This window comes from Notolepis coatsorum, assembly GCF_963971535.1.
Source record: "Notolepis coatsorum genome assembly, chromosome: 10".
Taxonomy (NCBI): domain Eukaryota; kingdom Metazoa; phylum Chordata; class Actinopteri; order Aulopiformes; family Paralepididae; genus Notolepis; species Notolepis coatsorum.
In genome coordinates this window covers 31,427,615-31,446,753 of record NC_140174.1, presented here as the reverse complement: position 1 = coordinate 31,446,753, position 19,139 = coordinate 31,427,615, and the positions used below count along the sequence as shown (strand labels likewise).

General features: G+C 43.7%; 1 protein-coding gene across 1 annotated transcript in view; it reads right to left on the bottom strand.

Annotated features, from left to right (window-relative positions):
• antxr1c (ANTXR cell adhesion molecule 1c) overlaps positions 1 to 9,904 on the bottom strand; it is a gene marked incomplete at its 3' end in the record, with an annotated part of 67,772 nt that extends 57,868 nt beyond the window's left edge. The window contains exon 1 of the mRNA XM_084322988.1: positions 9,161 to 9,904. Coding sequence (XP_084179114.1) covers positions 9,161 to 9,351 — 191 coding nt within the window. The 5' untranslated portion in view covers positions 9,352 to 9,904. The remainder of the gene's footprint in view (positions 1 to 9,160) is intronic.
• Positions 9,905 to 19,139: the final 9,235 nt, after the last annotated feature.

Sequence of the window (19,139 nt, the reverse complement as noted above, 5' to 3'; positions counted from 1 at the left end):
GTCTGAGGTCACATGACTGTTCAGACTGAGGTCACATGACTGTTCAGTCTGAGGTCACATGACTGTTCAGACTGAGGTCAGATGACTGTTCAGACTGAGGTCACATGACTGTTCAGACTGAGGTCAGATGACTGTTCAGACTGAGGTCACATGACTGTTCAGTCTGAGGTCACATGACTGTTCAGTCTGAGGTCACAGGTGTGCAGGCGTCCCCAACCGACCTGTAGGAGTCGCTGTCCACAACGTCCAGATTACCACCCATCGACTTCCACCCGCTAACTCTGCCAATTGAGTTATGACGGCTGGCCCAAGCCGGAGGCAACGCCGACAGCCGGAGTCGAACCCGATGTCTCTTGCGTTGGTGACGACGGGCCATTTATAAATTTGCGATATCGAAATTTGTGTTTTCAATACAGATATGTTTGTGTTAAGCTATTAGCGTGAGGTTGTTCCTCTTACGGTGTTTTTAACTTTGAGCGCCGACAAGGCAAATCAACCATCAACTCTGTCGCCGCGGCGATAAAGTAGGGACTCTAATTGACCAGCGTGGAGATGGAGAGCACGTGGCTAGAGAGATGCTTACGTGAAGTGAGGTCCAACAAGTTGGACTTCAACCCACTGATCGCTGATCATTACATATTACTAATCCACAGGGGCGCCCCATGCTGTGTTTTTTTCAACAACCGAATAAATAAATAAATAAATAAAAGTATGTCCCTGTCTAGTCCCTGAACGCCCTGGGAGACACTACTAGTACGGTATGATAACATTTTACAAGGCATTCTTCTGCTGCTGAATACAAGGGCCAAACAGCTACTTCTCCCCTTTATAGAGGTACCATGGCATGGTCTCGCTATACCACCCTCCTGTATGATGGAAAGAAGAAAAGAAAGAAAGAAAAAAAGAAAAAGAAAGGGGGGGGGGGGGGGGGACATTCCAGAGCGAGAAGGTTCTGACATGTTTAAATTATTTATAGACTCCAGCTGTAGTTTGGATTCTGTTGGGCTGGCCTGCTTTCTGAGGCAGTGACTTCACTCTCAGCTTGAGTGCCAACTCTCGACGTGACAAGATCATCATCAACAACAACAACAACAGATTCACCACCATGACCGTGACAGCCACGGTGTTATGGTTTCTGATGACAAAATTGGAAACAAACAAAGTAGTGATTTTGCCTGTTCCCATGGAGACTGGGGGGGTTAGTTGTATGTGTTTCCCATGTCAATAAAGCTCCTTTGAATTGAATTGAGTGTGAGAGAGAGGGGGGGGGCGAAATGGTCATGAGTGAGAGAGTTATTGTCAGGGATTATTTCTCTCTTTTTGACCCTTTAATGATTTTGTCGTGGACAACACACTGATGTAATTATGATATTAAATCGTCCATCTTCTCACAGGTTTTTTTCGTACCCATAAATCCACAGGCCATGTTAATATTTCAAACCGCAGCGCTTTGGGGGGATAACAGCCGTCTCTCGGTAATACCATATGGTTCACCTCATCTGGACCGTTTGCATTTTTTGGGCCGACAGAAGCGGAGTGATTTTTCATCCTGTAACAAGGTGAGGGTTGATGATACTTGGCCCCGGTCACATCTTTAGAGCTGCTGTTGTTGTTGTGATGTGTGAACACTGGCCCCAAACCACCCCCTTAGCGTCATGTTCCCTGTAAAACAGCAGGTTATATATCCCACCACGTCTGAATCAGCAGAAAACGCCGCCCCTCAGTCTATACTTATAAGACATGGTCTGAGTGAGACGTAGCCTAAAGGCATGTTTGGATAGTTAGGATAGTCTGTTATTTTTCTTCTTTCTTCTTTCGGAGAGAAAAAAAGTTTCCTAATTTATCTCTCAATCTAGCCTACTTTAAAACAGCTCGTAAACATCACAGAGGTCGCCGTGCTCCGCATGGGTTGAATGTTAGGCTTGTGTCCGAGCGAGGTGCTCTTGGCGGGTTCAAAGTGGAAAAAAACAAGACACAAAAAAAGAGCCCAGCTCACCTGTGGGATATAAACTGTGTGGTCTCTTTGCTCTCTAGCGGTTCTTTGTAAACCTTGTTAGTGTGAGGTTTTGTCCACTGCTCACCTACTCGCTCTGTTCCTTTAAGCCTGTTGCTCACCTACTCGCTCGTTTCCTTTAAGCCTACTGTTTATCATTTCATTCTCCTCACCTCACTAGCCCCCACCCTCGCGTTCGTTTGCTCTTCAGCAGACCACACCCTTTGACTACCTGTCATTATGTGTTTGATTGGTCTGGTGCCGAACACACACTTTTAGTTTCAAGTATCAATTACCTCCCGCACCTGATGTGTATTCTAATTAGCACCCCTGTGGGCTTTAAGTACCTGGCTCTTCCCCTCTGTCCCTCGTCGGGTCGTGCCGTAACATGCCGTATCATTCCGTATCATATTCTCTATCACCAAGACTCCTTCGGGAGGTCCTCTGTCTGTTTATGCTGTTTTCATCTCCGGCGTGAGATGTGCTCCAGCCTTCGCCTCCTGTCGCCGTTGCCTGAGGGAGACACTGGACTACGCTCTCCAAGACTTCCACGGGAGGTATCCCAGTGATCCACTTCAGACCTCCGCGCAGCAGACGTCCTGACGCACATCCAGACCTCCACGCAGCAGATGCGCTCTTCACTCCAGGCGCGCATCCAGACCTCCATGCAGCAGATGCGCTCTTCACTCCAGGCGTGCATCCAGACCTCCACGAAGCAGATGCGCTCTTCACTCCAGGCGCGCATCCAGACCTCCACGCAGCAGATGCGCTCTTCACTCCAGGCGCGCATCCAGACCTCCACGCAGCAGATGCGCTCTTCACTCCAGGCGCGCATCCAGACCTCCACGCAGCAGATGCGCTCTTCACTCCAGGCGCGCATCCAGATCTCCACTCCAGACCTCCGCGCAGCAGATGCGCTCTCCGTACCGGCGCATACTCAAAGCAGACGCGCACCATCCAGACCTCCGAGCCTGGCACGCTCTTCCGCGCAGACGCACTCCAGATGCGTCCTCCGTACCGGCGCGCACTCCAAGCAGTCGCGCACCACTCAGACCTCCGCGCCAGATGCGCCCTCCGTACCGGCGCGCACTCCAAGCAGTCGCGCACCACTCAGACCTCCGCGCCAGATGCGCCCTTCGTACCGGCGCGTACTCCAAGCAGTCGCGCACCACTCAGACCTCCGCTTGGACAACCCTTTCCCCGTGGCGACGCTCTCGCCCCGTTCTGTTCCAACGCTCTTTACGCACAGCGCCTGGGTGAGTTTTATGACTGTCTTTGATCCTATTCCGTTTTTCGTGTGTTTATTTAACACTGAAGATTTCCTGCTTTTTATCAGACAGTCACTCACCCAGCGTTAGCCCTTTTTGGATTGTTTCATTGGGATAATATTTGGCCTTAACATCGCCTCACTGTGTGTTTACACACCGAAGATATTTATCACATGGATTTGTGTTTGGGACGTTGACTCACTGTGTGTTTACACACCGAAGATATTTATCACGTGGATTTGTGTTTGGGACGTTGACTCACTGTGTGTTTACACACCGAAGATATTATTCACTTGGATAGTGTTTGGGACGTTTACTCACAGTGTGTATATACACCGAAGATTCTGTCACTTTGATAACTCTGTTTTTGGGACTAGTCACCTCTCCTGCACCTGCTCTGTTCCCCATTGTACTCTGAGCTAACCCACTCCCTCTCTCCCTCTCGGTTCCGTTTACCCACCTCGGAGATCTGCCGAGAGAAGTCTGCAGAGCGGCTCTGATGTACCCACCTGCTTCCCCAGACTAACCATCCCGGGAGAAGCTGCAGAGCAGCAACATTCATTAATGCTTGTTCCTAGGCCTTACCCTGTTTTCTCTGTCCCAGTATGCAGCTCCAGCCCTCGCCCTGTTCCAAGGCCTCACCCTGTGAGCACTGGGCCTTTTCCCTTTCTTGTTTATCCTGTATTGGTGTTCTCCCTTAAAGGGACAGTGCCGTTTTTCTGAGTGTTTTCAATAAATGCCCGTTCTTGGCTTACTCTCATACCTGTCTTGTGTTGTGCGATTGGGGTCGGTTACAAACCATAACAGTTAGCAATCCACTTTAAAACTATTAGTTGCAAGCTAATGAGCTAGCTTATGGCTAGCAGTACCCACATGTTTAAAAGTGTAATGAGTTAGCTTATGGCTAGCGGTACGTACATGTTTAAAAGTGTAATGAGTTAGCTTATGGCTAGCGGTACCCACATGTTTAAACGTGTAATGAGCTAGCTTATGGCTAGCGGTACCCATATGTTACCCATATGTGTAACGGTATACTTTTGAAACACATACAAAAACTGTTCCTAGAAACCATCCCCTTAGCATTACACTGTGTTCCCTATAAAACCGCAGGCTGTGGCCCAGCAGGACTGAATCATCAGAATGCCATACTGTATCTTAGCCTGTACACCGACACAGGAGCATGTCTCCCCGGGTCCTATGTTCCCCGATTGATTGATTGATTGATTGATTGAACCTTTTAGACCACCAGCCCTGATTCCAAACTCTAACCTTAACGAACTTCGAAAGAGGGCCTAAGCTTAACCAGTTCGAAACAAGGCGGACATTAATAATTAATAAAATAATAAAAATGAATAAAAATGTCAATCAATTAATCAATCAATCGGGGAACATAGGACCCGGGGAACATAGGACCCGGGGAACATAGGGATGATCCCACCGACACAAGCCACTGGAGCGATGTAGGCCTGGTAGTAAGATGGTAATTCCAGTTTTACCATGCAGACCCATTGTATAAATCATTTATCATTATTATCATTAAGGTTATGTACTATATCACCATGGTACCACTTTTATACTTAAATAATACGATGGTAAAATGGTATTTTTGTCACTACCATCATCACAGTAGCCAAAAGAGAGGAAACTGCTCCCTTTTTACCTCGGTTCATACCTCATCAAACCCATTTTACGGCTTACGATCCCAGGACTATTCATATGCCTCAGTACCCAGAACCCGCACAGAGTTTGGAAAAAAGGGCCTTCATGTTCTCTGATCCCTCTGCCTGGAATGGACTAAAAATGTTGAAACTGCAGGCCCTCACTACCATATCTGATTTTAAAGTTCAAATTAAGGGCATTTTAAAGAATGAGATGGGAGAATGTCGATGCTTCACTGCATAATGTGGTGTTATATATTATATTTTTTACTTGAACTTCTCTCCCCAGCAACCTCCTGCAAAGCCTCACCTTCCATCCTCTTTCTACCTTTTTACCCTACCCTCCAATCTCCCCCAATCCCATTCAATCTTGTTTGCTGCAGCTCAAATGTATCCCCTTGCCCCACTTTGCCTTTTATGTCTCTGTCTGTGTTTTGTGTATTTGTATGTTTGTTTTTGTTTTGCTGCCATTTTGGCCAGGTCTTGCTCGAAAAAGAGATCTTTGATCTCAAGTGACTACCTGGTCAAATAAAGGTTAAATAAAAAAAGTAGTAGTCTGACCAGTTTGTTTTGTGATGTTTGTAATCTGTAACCTTTGAGGTGCTTTGGTACCATGAGGTGCAAGCATAGTCGTAGTACCCTTGAATGAGTGCTCCTGCCAGAGTCTTCAGGGTATTCTTGTTTACCAGAGAGGAGATCCGGTACAAGAATCGAGTTCGTTAGGCGGCTGGGTGGCGCAGCGGACATTGCGCTCGTCACCAACGCAAGAGACACCGGGTTCGACTCCGGCTGTCGGCGTTGCCTCCGGCTTGGGCCAGTCGTCATACAGTACTAACTCATTGGCAGAGTCAGCGGGTGGAAGTCGATGGGTGGTAATCTGGACGTTGTGGACAGCGACTCCTACAGGTCGGTTGGGGACGCCTGCACAGCAGAGACAGGAAATGGCGGGGGTAGTGTGAGCCTCCCACACGTTACACCTCGCCAATGAGAGTCCGCACTGGCAGGTGAAAAGATGTGACAGGCTGCCTCCTCGTGTATCGGAGGGTACACGTGATGCAAGGCTTCTATCCTCCCTATAACCGGCCAGTGGGGGGCATATGCGAGCAACGTTCAAGACAGGGGAGGGAAGAATTGGCACAGCGGGTAATTGGGATGGGAGAAAAAATAGAAAAAGAGGAGAAAAAGTGGATCAAAAAAAGAATCGAGTTCGTTCACTATATCACTTTGATGGCCCTGAATCAGCTGCACAAGTCTTTCTTAATGTTACTTTTGTGTGTGGGTTGCATAGGAGTGGAAGAACCACTGATTCCTATACCGTTGTATGCTTTATTGGGCTCTATATTATACCATGTAGGCCACCACAACATAGCTCTGACTTCACAGTAGATTTAGGGATATGATGTCATAGGAACTGAGGGCAGATGATTGCCTCAGAGCTGTGTTAATAGAGAGAGGGGAGCGGCTGTCTGAAGGTGGTGACATGGTTTAATTACACATCACAAAACTCATACAGATTCTTAGAGTGTCGCCTGTTTTCAGCTGAGCCTCCGTCTCCCAGAGTCTCCATGACAGCGTTGTGGGTCTCATTACAGGCCTAGAGTTTTGTTCTTCACATGCTGAACCCCAAGAACTCTTCTTACAGTCAAAGACAAAGCATGTCAAATGTGAGCCAAAATGCAGAGTCCCAGCAGGTCAAGACGGGCAATTCCGAAGTCAAGTCGCAAGTCGGAGTCCTAAACAAGTCCTTAATACCATTTCAACATGTTAAAGCCAACAGTAATAGTTTGTAGATTATCAAATTATATATATAAAATCATTCTGCACTGACGCACAACTTCCTGCTCTGTCTTTTATGGCATACAATTGGGGCTTGGGGGAGAGTATCAAGTATTTCTAGTCATGAGGCTCAAGTCAGAGTGAAGTCACACTCTCTGAAGTCACTGGTGTTAAAATCGAGTTGCGAGTCTTTCATGATTTTGTCAAGTCGAGTCTGAAGTCTCATGTCCAACTCGAGTCCAAGTCATGTGACTGAGTGACTCGAGTCCAAGTCATGTGACTGAGTGACTCGAGTCCAAGTCATGTGACTGAGGGACTCGGGTCCACACCTCTGCCAGAACGTGGTAGGCTGTACCTCATGATAGAGTCCCTGATAGATCACCTCATTAAGATGAGGGACAAGGACATTGGTACTGTACATACTCAAACGATCACATTATTGTGATATCGGAAGAAGAAAAAACTACCAAAATGGATTCAGACTTCCTGTTTCAGAACTGTGTCCAATTAGAATCCAATGAACCAATGAATGTGGATCACGGCTAACACTGACAATTCAGAACTCCTTCGTTTCAGTGTCTTTGGCTTCGCCCACCCGATGGGTAGGTATGGTTACATTTTGGGATAGGTGTGTGTAGGGTTCCTGGGCCTACGCCGTGACCGCCGGCAGTTTCACGTTCGAGTATAACTTAGGCTTAACCCTAACGCAGTGCGTCTAACCCTTTAATGAACCATCATCCTCTGCATGCTGCGTCCATCCCATGCTAAGCTCTTTACCTCTTCCATGTGTGTGTGGACCAGAACACAAGTCCAGGCTGTGGCCCGTAAAAGCAGCCGGTGTGGGCCTGAGGGGAGCGACGGAGAGGGGTCGCGCTAATGAGTTTCCCCTTGTTTGAAGTCCAACAACTGATGCAACCCTCGCGGATGGTATGGTATGATTTAATTGGTGACTTTTCCCATGGCAATGCTATGGTAAATTATTCATACAATGGCCGGCAAAACTGTGGTAAAGTTTTACTGTGGTAAAACTGAAATTATCATCATACCATACCAAGGGAAGAACCTCACTAGCCTACTCAACCCACAGAAAGCACTCCAAATTCAGGGCCAGCTAACAATACTAGCATGATGATTTTGTTTTGGCTATTTTGCAGCATGTCATTTGTCACCGGTCTATTCAACGTATTTGCCATTTTGCTCTTACGTCACGCTCAGGTTGGGATTTATACTCGGAAAAGGAATCCCAACCTGAGCCGTGACATAAGAGCAAAATGGCCGCCGTGTGAATACGGTCAATATGAGCCAGCTCTGCAGCGGGCCCCACATCTGAGGATTTTAGTCATTGGCTCCGTGGAGATGCTTACAGCTGCATGAGATCTCTCAGTATTCGCTCCAGCGATAGACCTATAAAGACCGAATTCAGATGGGCCGGCCAGTCACACATTAGTCATGGAAAAAATAAGTAAGATTGCTCCTGTTGTTGAGTCACATGTCCCAATTACATGACCATTACGTAAACCTAATTTAGTTTACTTTAAAAGTTTAAGCGGTGATAATTCATATCAGGAGAGAGAAAATGTGTGTGTGCGCACAAATGGTTCTCCTGCCTCTATTAAAAAGCTCTCAGGCTTTCTGCTCTGCCTGAACCCCTTGCTGCTGAGTGCTGAGGTCCACATTATGTAAGAACCACAACATTTTTCCTATGTGGGTGGACAAAAAGGAAATGCATAAAATGGTCACTGGTAAGGAGCAAAAAAAGCCCCTTGGAATTATGGCTGAGGGAGAGAAAAAAGTCCCCTCTGAGGCTCTGAGTGATGATGGGCCTGTAGTTTAGGGGCTTTCAGTGCAAAAACAAAAAAATTACTAAAGGAGATAGAAAGTGGGTTTTAGTCTGTGTAGACATGTATTAGTCTAGTCCTGGTCCGGGAACAAAGGGGGAAAAGGGAGCATTTTGATAGAGAGGTTCTAAATAATCGATTCATCGTTCCTGCTTATTCAGCAAACTGCAGCTTGCGAGTCACAGCCTCCTTCCGCGCGTCATCACACAAGCGCGCGAAGCGCACACGCATGAAGGCACGCGCGGATGCCACACACACACACACGCACGCACACACACACATACACACCCACACGTCACACACACGGGTAAACACATTTATTTTTCCTCAAATAAAATTTTTTTAGACGTACATTTTGACCTATGAGATCACTCATGTCAGCCTTTGAGAATAAATCGAAAGCAGATATTTGAAGAACAGATGGTATTATAAAATGCCTGTTATAAAGACACAAAACTGGCATAATGCAAAGAATAGGCTAGTAAAGGATGCGATATAAACAACAACAGCAACAATACAATTAATTGGTATGTTGCCAATTCGTATAGGACAGTTGTGGAATTAGACATTACTTAGTCCTCGATGAATAATTAATTAGACTGCTGCCAACTTGGCAGCATCACTTACTTGTCTAAAACAAAATACAGGTCAAAAGCCCCTTGACAGGAACTCTCTTCCTCCTCTTCCAGTTCGTCCTGAACCTCTGGCTCTGATCTCGCAGTAGGTGACGACGAGAGCAAAAATAATCCGAGCAAAACTAGGACAAAATGCATGTTCATAAAACACCTGGCCATATTTTCCCCACAGAAGAAAAACATGTTTTTATTCCTTTGAGAGAAAAAAAAGACTCTCAACAGGAGTTATACTAACTCAATGTCGCCTCACATCTCAAAGAAAGTTTTGGAATATCTTCCCTGAGCAGAGATGCCCATGATGGACAGACACAACAAAGGATGCGGACAAGGCTGCTCCAGATTCTTCTCTCTCTCTCTCTGGAGCGCAGCTCTGCGGCTCTGCAGTTGGATGCTTCTCGGATGGATGCGCACTATGGATATGGATGCTTCTCCACACACAAAAAAAGATAAAAAGAAAAGAAAAGTTGTTTTCAGGAACAGCTTATATAGGCTACAATCCGCACGCTGGTAAGACGAACAATATACGTTTTGAAGTAACAAAATCCCCAAACGTGTCAATGCGAGAGGGGGATACAAACGTGAAACGGTGCAGCAAGTTCCTATAATAAAAGACATACAACTTTCCCTGTCACATTGTCAAAATCTGCGTTTGGTCTACAAATAAAACAACGCCAAATGGAAATTGGTAATGCAAGGCAATGTTGCCGTTGTGTTGGAGGAACTGGGAGCTCTCGGGGACAAACTTGGCTGAAATGGACCAGGTTTCATATTTCATCCCAATGAGGAGGAGAGAGAGAGGGGGAGAGGGGGAGAGAGAGAGAGAGAGAGAGAGAGCGAGCGAGAGAGTGAAATTGGGTCAAGATTCCTTCTTGCGCCTCCCTCAAGTTGTAGGCGAGCACATTTTGGGAAAACAGGGAGCATGGGGACATCGCTTTGGAAGAAGTTTGGTAGCCTCATGTGTGAGACTGTTACCACGGCACGAACAACAGTGTTGTTGACATTATACTTCTATGTAATCTTTATTTGAGCACATAAACACCTTCCATACAATTATCGGTTCAAAAAGAATGCACACATTTGTACCACCCACAACCCGTATTGTATTACAATTAGCCTTGATATGCCAATCAGCCATCTACAGTATATCATCTCGTTGAGCAGTAAACGGTTTAATTCCCCAGTGTTACCATTTAATTATGGCAACAGAATAAGAGGCCATTTTGCAGTATATAATTATACAACTATAATGCCATGCTTTTACCAGTGGCTGTAATGCACACAAGATTAGCATCAGGGTTCATATGATAAGGGTTGAATCTGTACAGTGGGTCACTTGGTTAACCAAGTGTTGAAGAGAAGTATAGCCTAATCCCTCTGACCATAGTATTCCCCTGTCCCTGTATACAGTGTATACTCTACTACGCCCACTATGTTCATTCACTGGTGGACATGAGCCCAACTGCTGGAAAAGAGTAAATAATGGAAAGTACATCATCTGGGCTCACTATCTAGCCTGGTTCCAGCCCCTGCATCGCCTACTTCATTTGTGTCATTCTTATTAGAATGATATGATTCAGTTCATGATGTAGATGAACTCCTGTGTGGCTCTGCTGATCAGGCTCTTCTTGGGGCCGTATCTCACGCTTTGGGGGAGAGGAAGGAGAGAGAGAGAGAGAGGGATAAGTAGGGGGAACTGTGAGGTAATGTGGTAAATTATATGATTCAGTTCAGGTGATTCAGAATAACATGAACTGAATCAAAGAAAAAAACGACGGGCATCTGGTTGATGAAAGGGTCTGGATCCAGTCTATTATTGCTCACCCAAAACTAACAAGTATTCCCGAAATTACATACATATGTAACGGTTGTGACGACGTCACCTCAAACTTCAATGCCCCAAGTGGGAGTTGAACCCCGGTCTCCCACACCGCAGGCAGCAACACAGACTGCTATACCAAGAGGTGAATCCATCTATGCATCTTTGCATCTTTTGAGGATGTGAGAGTGAGTTTAACCCATAGGCCATAGCACCGCTACTCACCCCAGCCCTTCTTGACTGCGCTTCACGATACCATCCGTTACACATACAATGTGTAATGTAATTACTAGGGATGTAGGCCTACTATATATTGGTGACCATATCGGTATCGGCTGGTATCTGTGATATTTTCATATCGGTCCGATGAGCAAAACTGAGCAGATATATATCGGCAAACATATATAATTTTTTTAATTCAATGCATCGGTCTGATGAGTAAAACTGAGCCGATGTGAACAACTGATGATTTATCGGTCTAGCTATGTTGTGTGTGTATGTGTTAGGGCTGCCATACCATACGCATAATAATTATAATCACAATTATTTTGATTGATATTTAAATCACGATTATTAAACACAATTACTGCTTGACTGAATTTGTTTTACCTTTCTTCTCGACCAAAGGCTGCCTTTCTGTCATCTTCTACAAGATTTAGAAGATTTTTACCAAAGACGTTTCAAAATAATGGAGAAACTGGAGAAACGCTCCAAGGCTCCCTCCTCCCTTTCAACATGAGGTGAAACCACCGTTTGGGTAGTTTATGTTCATATTGGTGTGTAACGGTTGTGACAACGTCACCTCAAACTTCGATGCCCCGAGGGAGATTCGAACACGGGTCTGCCACGCCACGTGCAACAACACAGACCGCTATACCAAGAGGTGAATTCACTTCTTTGTACCGTGTCTATGTGTCTTTTGAGGATGTGAGAGTGAGTTTAACCCATAGCACCGCTACTCACCCCAGCCCTTTGTGACTGTGCTTCACGATACCATCCTGGCACCGCTACTCACCCCAGCCATTCTTGACTGCGCTTCACGATACCATCCGTTACACTCACCCTCCTTAAACTCACTCCACTCCACCCAAGGCATCCGGGTCACGGCACCATTGTAACGGTTGTGACAACGTCACCCAGGGACGTGCACAGGACTTTAGAGGGGCAGGTGCTCAAAGGCTGAAAAGGGCACTATACCTGTGAGTGTTACAACCGAGCACGTGAAGTGCTCGAGCTCGGTTTTTGGGGGCCCTTTTCGGGCGGGGGGGCCCCCTTTTTATGCTTTTTGGGGGGTTTTGGTGATCAAATATTGAATATTGAACTATAATAATCAGTGCAGGAGCTCACTTATCCTTGAAAGACACTTTTATCACTGACTTAAAGGCCAACTTGCAGGTTAAACCCTACTCGGGTAGTTTACATCATTGGTATCTAATTTCATTATTTATTTTTTTCCATTTGATGCCGGAAATGCCACTCAGAAAGGGTTAAAAAGGTCCACGCACGAATAACATGTACGGAGCAAATCAAAAAGCTTATCAGACGCTAGCAGGACCGTGACGTCACTCCAGGCAACTTATGCCTGAGCCCCGTCCGGGTCATAGTACTACTGGCTATATGGCTCTGGCTAACGTTACCCCGCTAACGTTAGCATTATGGCTACTGTCGTGAACCATTTTAAATCGGGGCATGTAAAAGAGTTTTGGGAACGAGTAAAATGTGCAGGTCCTCTTCTCAGACCTGTGGGGCAAAGCACTGCACACGCATCATGCCGGCTAGCAAGCTACACGTCACGGCATGTTGATACGATAGTAGCCCTTCGGATAGCACTCGGTGCATCACAGTCACGAAACGGGCTACCACGATAGCTATTAGCTAACTAACGTTAACGTTACAAGCTCAAACACCTTATAACTACTACTATTGTCGTGTCCATAAGTTCCCTGGCAGAATACTTTTGAGGACAAAGGTACAAAGAGGAGAGAACCATTTTAAATCGAGGCATGTTAGGAGTTTCGAGAATACTGGCTACCAAGCTAGCTAACTTAGCTACTAACGTTATATACACAATATGTACAACGACACAATGATTTACATTATTACAAATATGGTAACGTGGTTGTGGCGTTTACAAATAGTGGTTAGCTTTAGAGATGAATGGCTATGATCACGGAGCAATAGTGTTAGGTGAAACAGATACATTTTCATTCATTCACTCATCGGCTAGTAGTAGCAAGGCTCTGCTTCCTGCCACTAGCTGTGTGTGACTCTCAGAGCCCCTGCTGCCCTGTACCTGGTGTGACATCATCATTAAGATGACACACGCACGTTATGAACCATGGATTAAAATATGCATGTGCGTAGAGGCTGTGGTTTGGTCGACAAAATGTTTGATAAAAACGCTAAAACTGGGTCAATTTCGATAATTTTTTCCCCCCTCTTCATGAAAGTCACCCTAACCCTAGTCACATTGTTTATTGAACAAAAATACAACCTGCAAGTTGGCCTTTAAAAGGCCCATACATCTCCATAAATGTTCAGGGGGGAGGGAATAAGTGCTTATCCTACAGACCCCAAGAAGTGTATATTCTGTATTGTTTAATAATAATAATTGTTTAATGCTCGAAAAAGAGATCTTTGATCTCAAGTGACTACCTGGTAAAAAAAAGGTTAAAAAATAAATAAAAATAATAATAATAATAATAAATGCATTTTTTATTCCAATCCCGATTTGTATTTGAGATTCCCAAATCCCATCGGACTTGACTTCTTTGTGTCCTTCAGTGAGTGTAATACCAGCATTCAACTATATGGGCCACAGCGGTTTCTATCATCATCATCATCATCATCATCATCATCATCATCATCATCATCATCATCATCATCATCATCATCATCACCACCCACACTATACATAAATATAGGTCCGCGGAGAGGAGCTGTGCAAACTGCAATGGAATATGGGGCATCTCTCTCTCTTTACCTAATATTTTGATTCTATCCTGAAATATTAGGCACAAAAGGGCAGGTGCTCAAGCATCCCTTGGGCTCTATGTGTGCATGTGCCTGACGTCACCTCAAACTTCGATGGCCCGAGGGAGATTCGAACACGGGTCTGCCACGCCACGTGCAACAACACAGACCGCTATACCAAGAGGTGAATTCACTTCTTTGTACCGTGTCTATGCGTCTTTTGAGGATGTGAGAGTGAGTTTAACCCATAGCACCGCTACTCACCCCAGCCCTTCTTGACTGCGCTTCACGATACCATCCGTTACAGGTGCATCCCTAGTAATTACACATTACAAATACCGTATAATAACCATCCAAGTGGGAGCCATTTAAAATCTTGATAGTGCTGAAACTAACTTCCATTACTGCCGTGTGCCTTTGTACAGCAGTGTACCCCCATACATGTGTAATTATACCGCTACATCTGTATCCCTCTGAATGTGTATGCATTATTACCACTATATCCTTCTATATACATACTTATACACATGCATATAACCCATAACACTGTATGATTGCATGTACAATAATGCTGTACCGTATATATATATTTATTCTCACCGTATATATCTATCCACATCTGTCTACCTGGATATAGCCTAATCCTTTTTACATATCTGTAGATATTATATCTATATCTGTACATAACCCTTACCTACTCGTACTAGTTATGCTGCTGGCCAGTACGACTTACCATAGTCTCTTTATACCTGTATCACTGTACATAATAATACTACAACTCTGTACATACATCTAATTAGCAATATTACTCAGTAGTACTAATTTATAAATCTTATACACAGATTAATCACCTGTACACCTCCATATATTACTATTGCACTTTACTGTTGCATTTGCACTCTGGTTGGATGCCAAACCAACTTTTCGTTATACTGTACTTGTGCTGTATAATGACAATACATTTGAATCAAATCCAATCTAAACTAATGTAATTGAATCTTATATCAGTACTGCCCTACAAAGGCAAACTACAGTAACTGAAGTTAAGTTTTTTTTTTTTTACCTTAGTAGGGCAGTATAGGAGTAGACCCCTGACTGCACAGAGATCACCGTCCACCTCTTTCTTCTGGAAGACACTGAAACTCAATCCAGATCAAAGGGGCCACACTGTAAATACCAAGAAGCCCATCCTTTACAGGGTCAGTCGTGTTCTGGGTCTTGGACTCCTCCTTTACCCTTGACCCCTATTTAAAAAGCTCAGCACGGTACTGGTGTCCACTTAGGTTATTCCCTGATAAGTAGATCCCCTCTAATAGTTCTGATAACAGCTAGATCAATGGTTTGTTAACATAGTCGTTTCTCATTAGTTCCTATACAGTTCCTATCATTATCGTGACCTCTAAACTTAAGTATTGGGGATGCATCTATTCGAAAGGCAACCGGTTCATGCGTTTTGCGAATCTGATTGGCCACTGACGTTTCTGGTCATGTGACATGTGCGCCCAATCGCGTGACGCGCCCATTTCCGCCTCGACCAGCAGCAAACTACCTAACGCCTAGTTTATCACTGGTTAAGCTTAGGCGACTCTTTCGAAGTTGGTTAAGGTTAGAGTTTGGAATCAGGGCTGGCATTCTATCGCCATGCTCTAAGACAAACTCTAACCTTAACCAACTTCGAAAGAGTGCCTAAGCTTAACCGGCGAAAGAACTTGCCGTCACACGATTGGTGCGACCAGAAACAGCAGTGGCCAATCAGAGCGCAAAACGCAAACGCGGAAGCATGAACCGGTTGCCTTTCGAATAGACGCATTGGGGATCCCTTTGGCGTTACTCAGAAGATATTTATAACTTGGATGTTACCTAACAATTTAAGCAGAAGGGGATAGTGTAACAAGGCACTTTAATTATTTTGAACAAGACTTGATATTATTTATTTTTTACACTTAAACATGGAATACTTTTTTTTTTATTTTATTTTTTTTTAGCATTTTTACAGCTAAAATGTCACGCAGGACCGACAGAGGAGAGGGCGAACGGGAGGAGAGGTGGGGAGGACATGCAACAAATAACGACGGGAGCTGACGCACCCGGGTCGGCCGTGTAGGTGCGCGAGGCACTATGGAATGCACCACGAGGGCGCCCCAAAAAACATGGAATACTTTTGATCCATTAAAGGTGCAGTATGTCGTTTTGGGGGTTTACGTTTTCAACTCAAGTGTTCTGGAAGAATTCTATGGTATATGAAAATACACATTACTACTATGCTCAGGAAAAAACTGGGTCCCGGGGACAGCGAGGTTGCTTTCACACCTGAGATCTTTGGTCCGTTTTAATCAAACCCTGGTTTGTTTACCTCGGATAAGTTGGTTTTCGCTGGTGTCAAAGCTTGTCGGTGCAGACCAAACAAGCCAACTCTGGGCCGCCTGAAAACGTGCGTCTCTGGTGCGGTTAGTTTGAGGTGTGAACACAAACGGGACCAAAGGCAGGAAAATACCTGAAAAATCACACATCTTATGAAGCTGATTGGACAGTTTTTGTTGACATTTTCCATATATTTCTAAACGTGTGATTTTTCAACATCATAACGTTCGTAGTTGGTAAATCTTAAATAGCCAAATAATGTTGTGATACTAAACAAATACCTTGCATGCATGATTGGTATGTGGACAAAACATATGGTGTTTCATAACATTTGTGTAAGGTGGAGATCGCATAATTGTTTTATCCACATTAGATTAGATTAGATTAGATTTAAATGTATTGTCATCATACAGCACAAGTATACAGTGCAATGAAAATAGGTTTGACATCCAACCAGAGTGCAAATGTAACTGTAAAGTCTAAAGCGCAATAGTAATATACAATGCACAGGTGATTAAACTGGGTATAAAATATATAAAGTATATATATAAACTAGAGCTGGGCCGTTAACGGCGTTAACGTGCTGCGTTTAATGCATTAATTGCATTAATCAATTACATTTTTTTAAATTTTTTTTTAAATTTTTTTTTTTTTTTTTTACCTTTATTTACCCAGGGTAGGTTTTCTGAGCACAGATGCTCTTTTTCAGGAACGCCCTGCTTCACATTCACACAGTTCCATTCACACCTGGGAGCTGCCCAGTACAACCACAGTTGACACCATTGGCCACTGAGCAACTACACTGGAGCAGTTGATTTGCATTGGCAGGGTTTGGCCCTGTCTGGCACCCAACCGGAAAAATATTATAGGCACTATAAGTAGACACCGCTACATAAAACAAGCTGGTCTGCCTGAGTGACTGGTGGAATAAGGAGAAATAGAGATTGGACTGATTGAGTCAAGCCATGTCACATAGTTCAAGTTTGAAATGCTTCTTTCTGTTTTGCTCCTGAGAGTGTGCTAGATACTGTACTGTACTGGTAATATTATTTATTTGTGTTAACTTCTGAATAAAACAACTTATTAAACACAAGTACATCTTATTGAACATTATTTTGATATTTCATTACCAATTATCATAGCAAAACAGCTTTTTCAAACAGTCTGTAATGCATTTTGGAAACGGGCTCATGGTGTAATGGGCCACCTGGCCTGAGAAACATAAGGAGGAAAGAAAAAGTAAGGACTTACTTCTGGTCATTATTTGGGTAGAACACACATATTTTGAATGCCTTCGGCAGTTTTTTTTTTTTTTTTTTAGCCATTTTAATCTAGATTAATCTAGATTAAATCCAGGATTGCAGATAGATTAATCTAGATTAAAAAAGTTTATCTATGCCCACCTCTAATATAAACATATATAATCTCTTACCTTGCGATGCAGCTGGATTCGAGAGATCACAAGATTCTTTGTAACAATATAATCTCCCGTTTACCAAAAGGTTTTGAATTAAGTTATATAGTGACAAGAATGAATGGTTTTGTTAACCAGATTAGATTAGATCCATAAACCACTTTATCCCCTTCATACATTACGTTTAATTATTCCTCCACATCCTGGCAATCCAGAGTGAACCATCTCCTCAGTGCCTCAGCCTCTGATGAAAATGTATGGACAAAACTACCCAAATGAAAGAATTATTCCTGCAAGTTTGAAGCCCCTTTTCACAGCAACATGTTGGCAGTGATCACATTGGTGTGTTTGTACAGTGTGAAAGATAACCAAACCAAATGAAAAATGCAACAATGTAGGCTAAATGCAACTTCACCCCTGAATCGTGCAGTCTACCGAACTATAGGTGTGAAAGCAACGTGAAAAATGACCATTTCACTGTTTTTGTTTACAACTGCAGGGCCAGAAATCTTGTTTACAAATATATTTACTATTCAAAGAAGCACCTGCTTACCACCTCCTCCTCCCACACTGTGCAATATATAACCATTCAATGCAATTTCCTCCCAACATAAAGTGCAATATTCTACCCTTCAATATTCATAAGTGCAATTATCCACTACTGTCTGACACTGTGATTGTTGTATATTCTGTATATTGTATAGTATTGTGACATTGTTTATTTTTTATTACTTTTGTGTATAGTATCATATTGTATAGTATTGTGGTATTATCTTTCTTTTTTATTACTTGTGTGATTTTATGCTTATTTTCTATTACCAGCACCTTAAATTAAAGACCATAATCTCGTTGTACGCAAGTAAAATGACAATAAAGAATTTATGATAAAATGTGATAGACTTCATAGATCATTATCAATTCAAGAAATGACATTACAGTAACAGGCTCTGCAAATGTAAACAATTATCTCTCTCAGAACTACACAGTGCACCTTTAAATGTAAGAAATGTTCTCCAGCATGGCGCTGAAACACCCTCGCGGATCTCAAAATGGATGTGCAACTCATCGCACCCACATTCTTCTCTCCAACCACAAGACTTGCAGTGTGGCTTATCACAAACTAATCTAAAGACATTCGTTGGCACGGGCAATTAACAAGAGATTGTAAAGTTGCAAAACAATGCCTGGTGCTTACGCTCCCCGAGGGGGTGCCGAGGTTTGTTCTAATTGCCACCTTGAGAAAATCTGGCTGGGATAGTGATATAGCGTTATAGGGCCAAGAATGTGTTTGTTATATAAACACATGGGCTTTTTGGTTTGTCTGAATCCATTCCCAAGCTATTATGTTGTTATATATACATAATATATATAAAAAGTAAGACCCACACAATTTTCGTGTTTCGATTG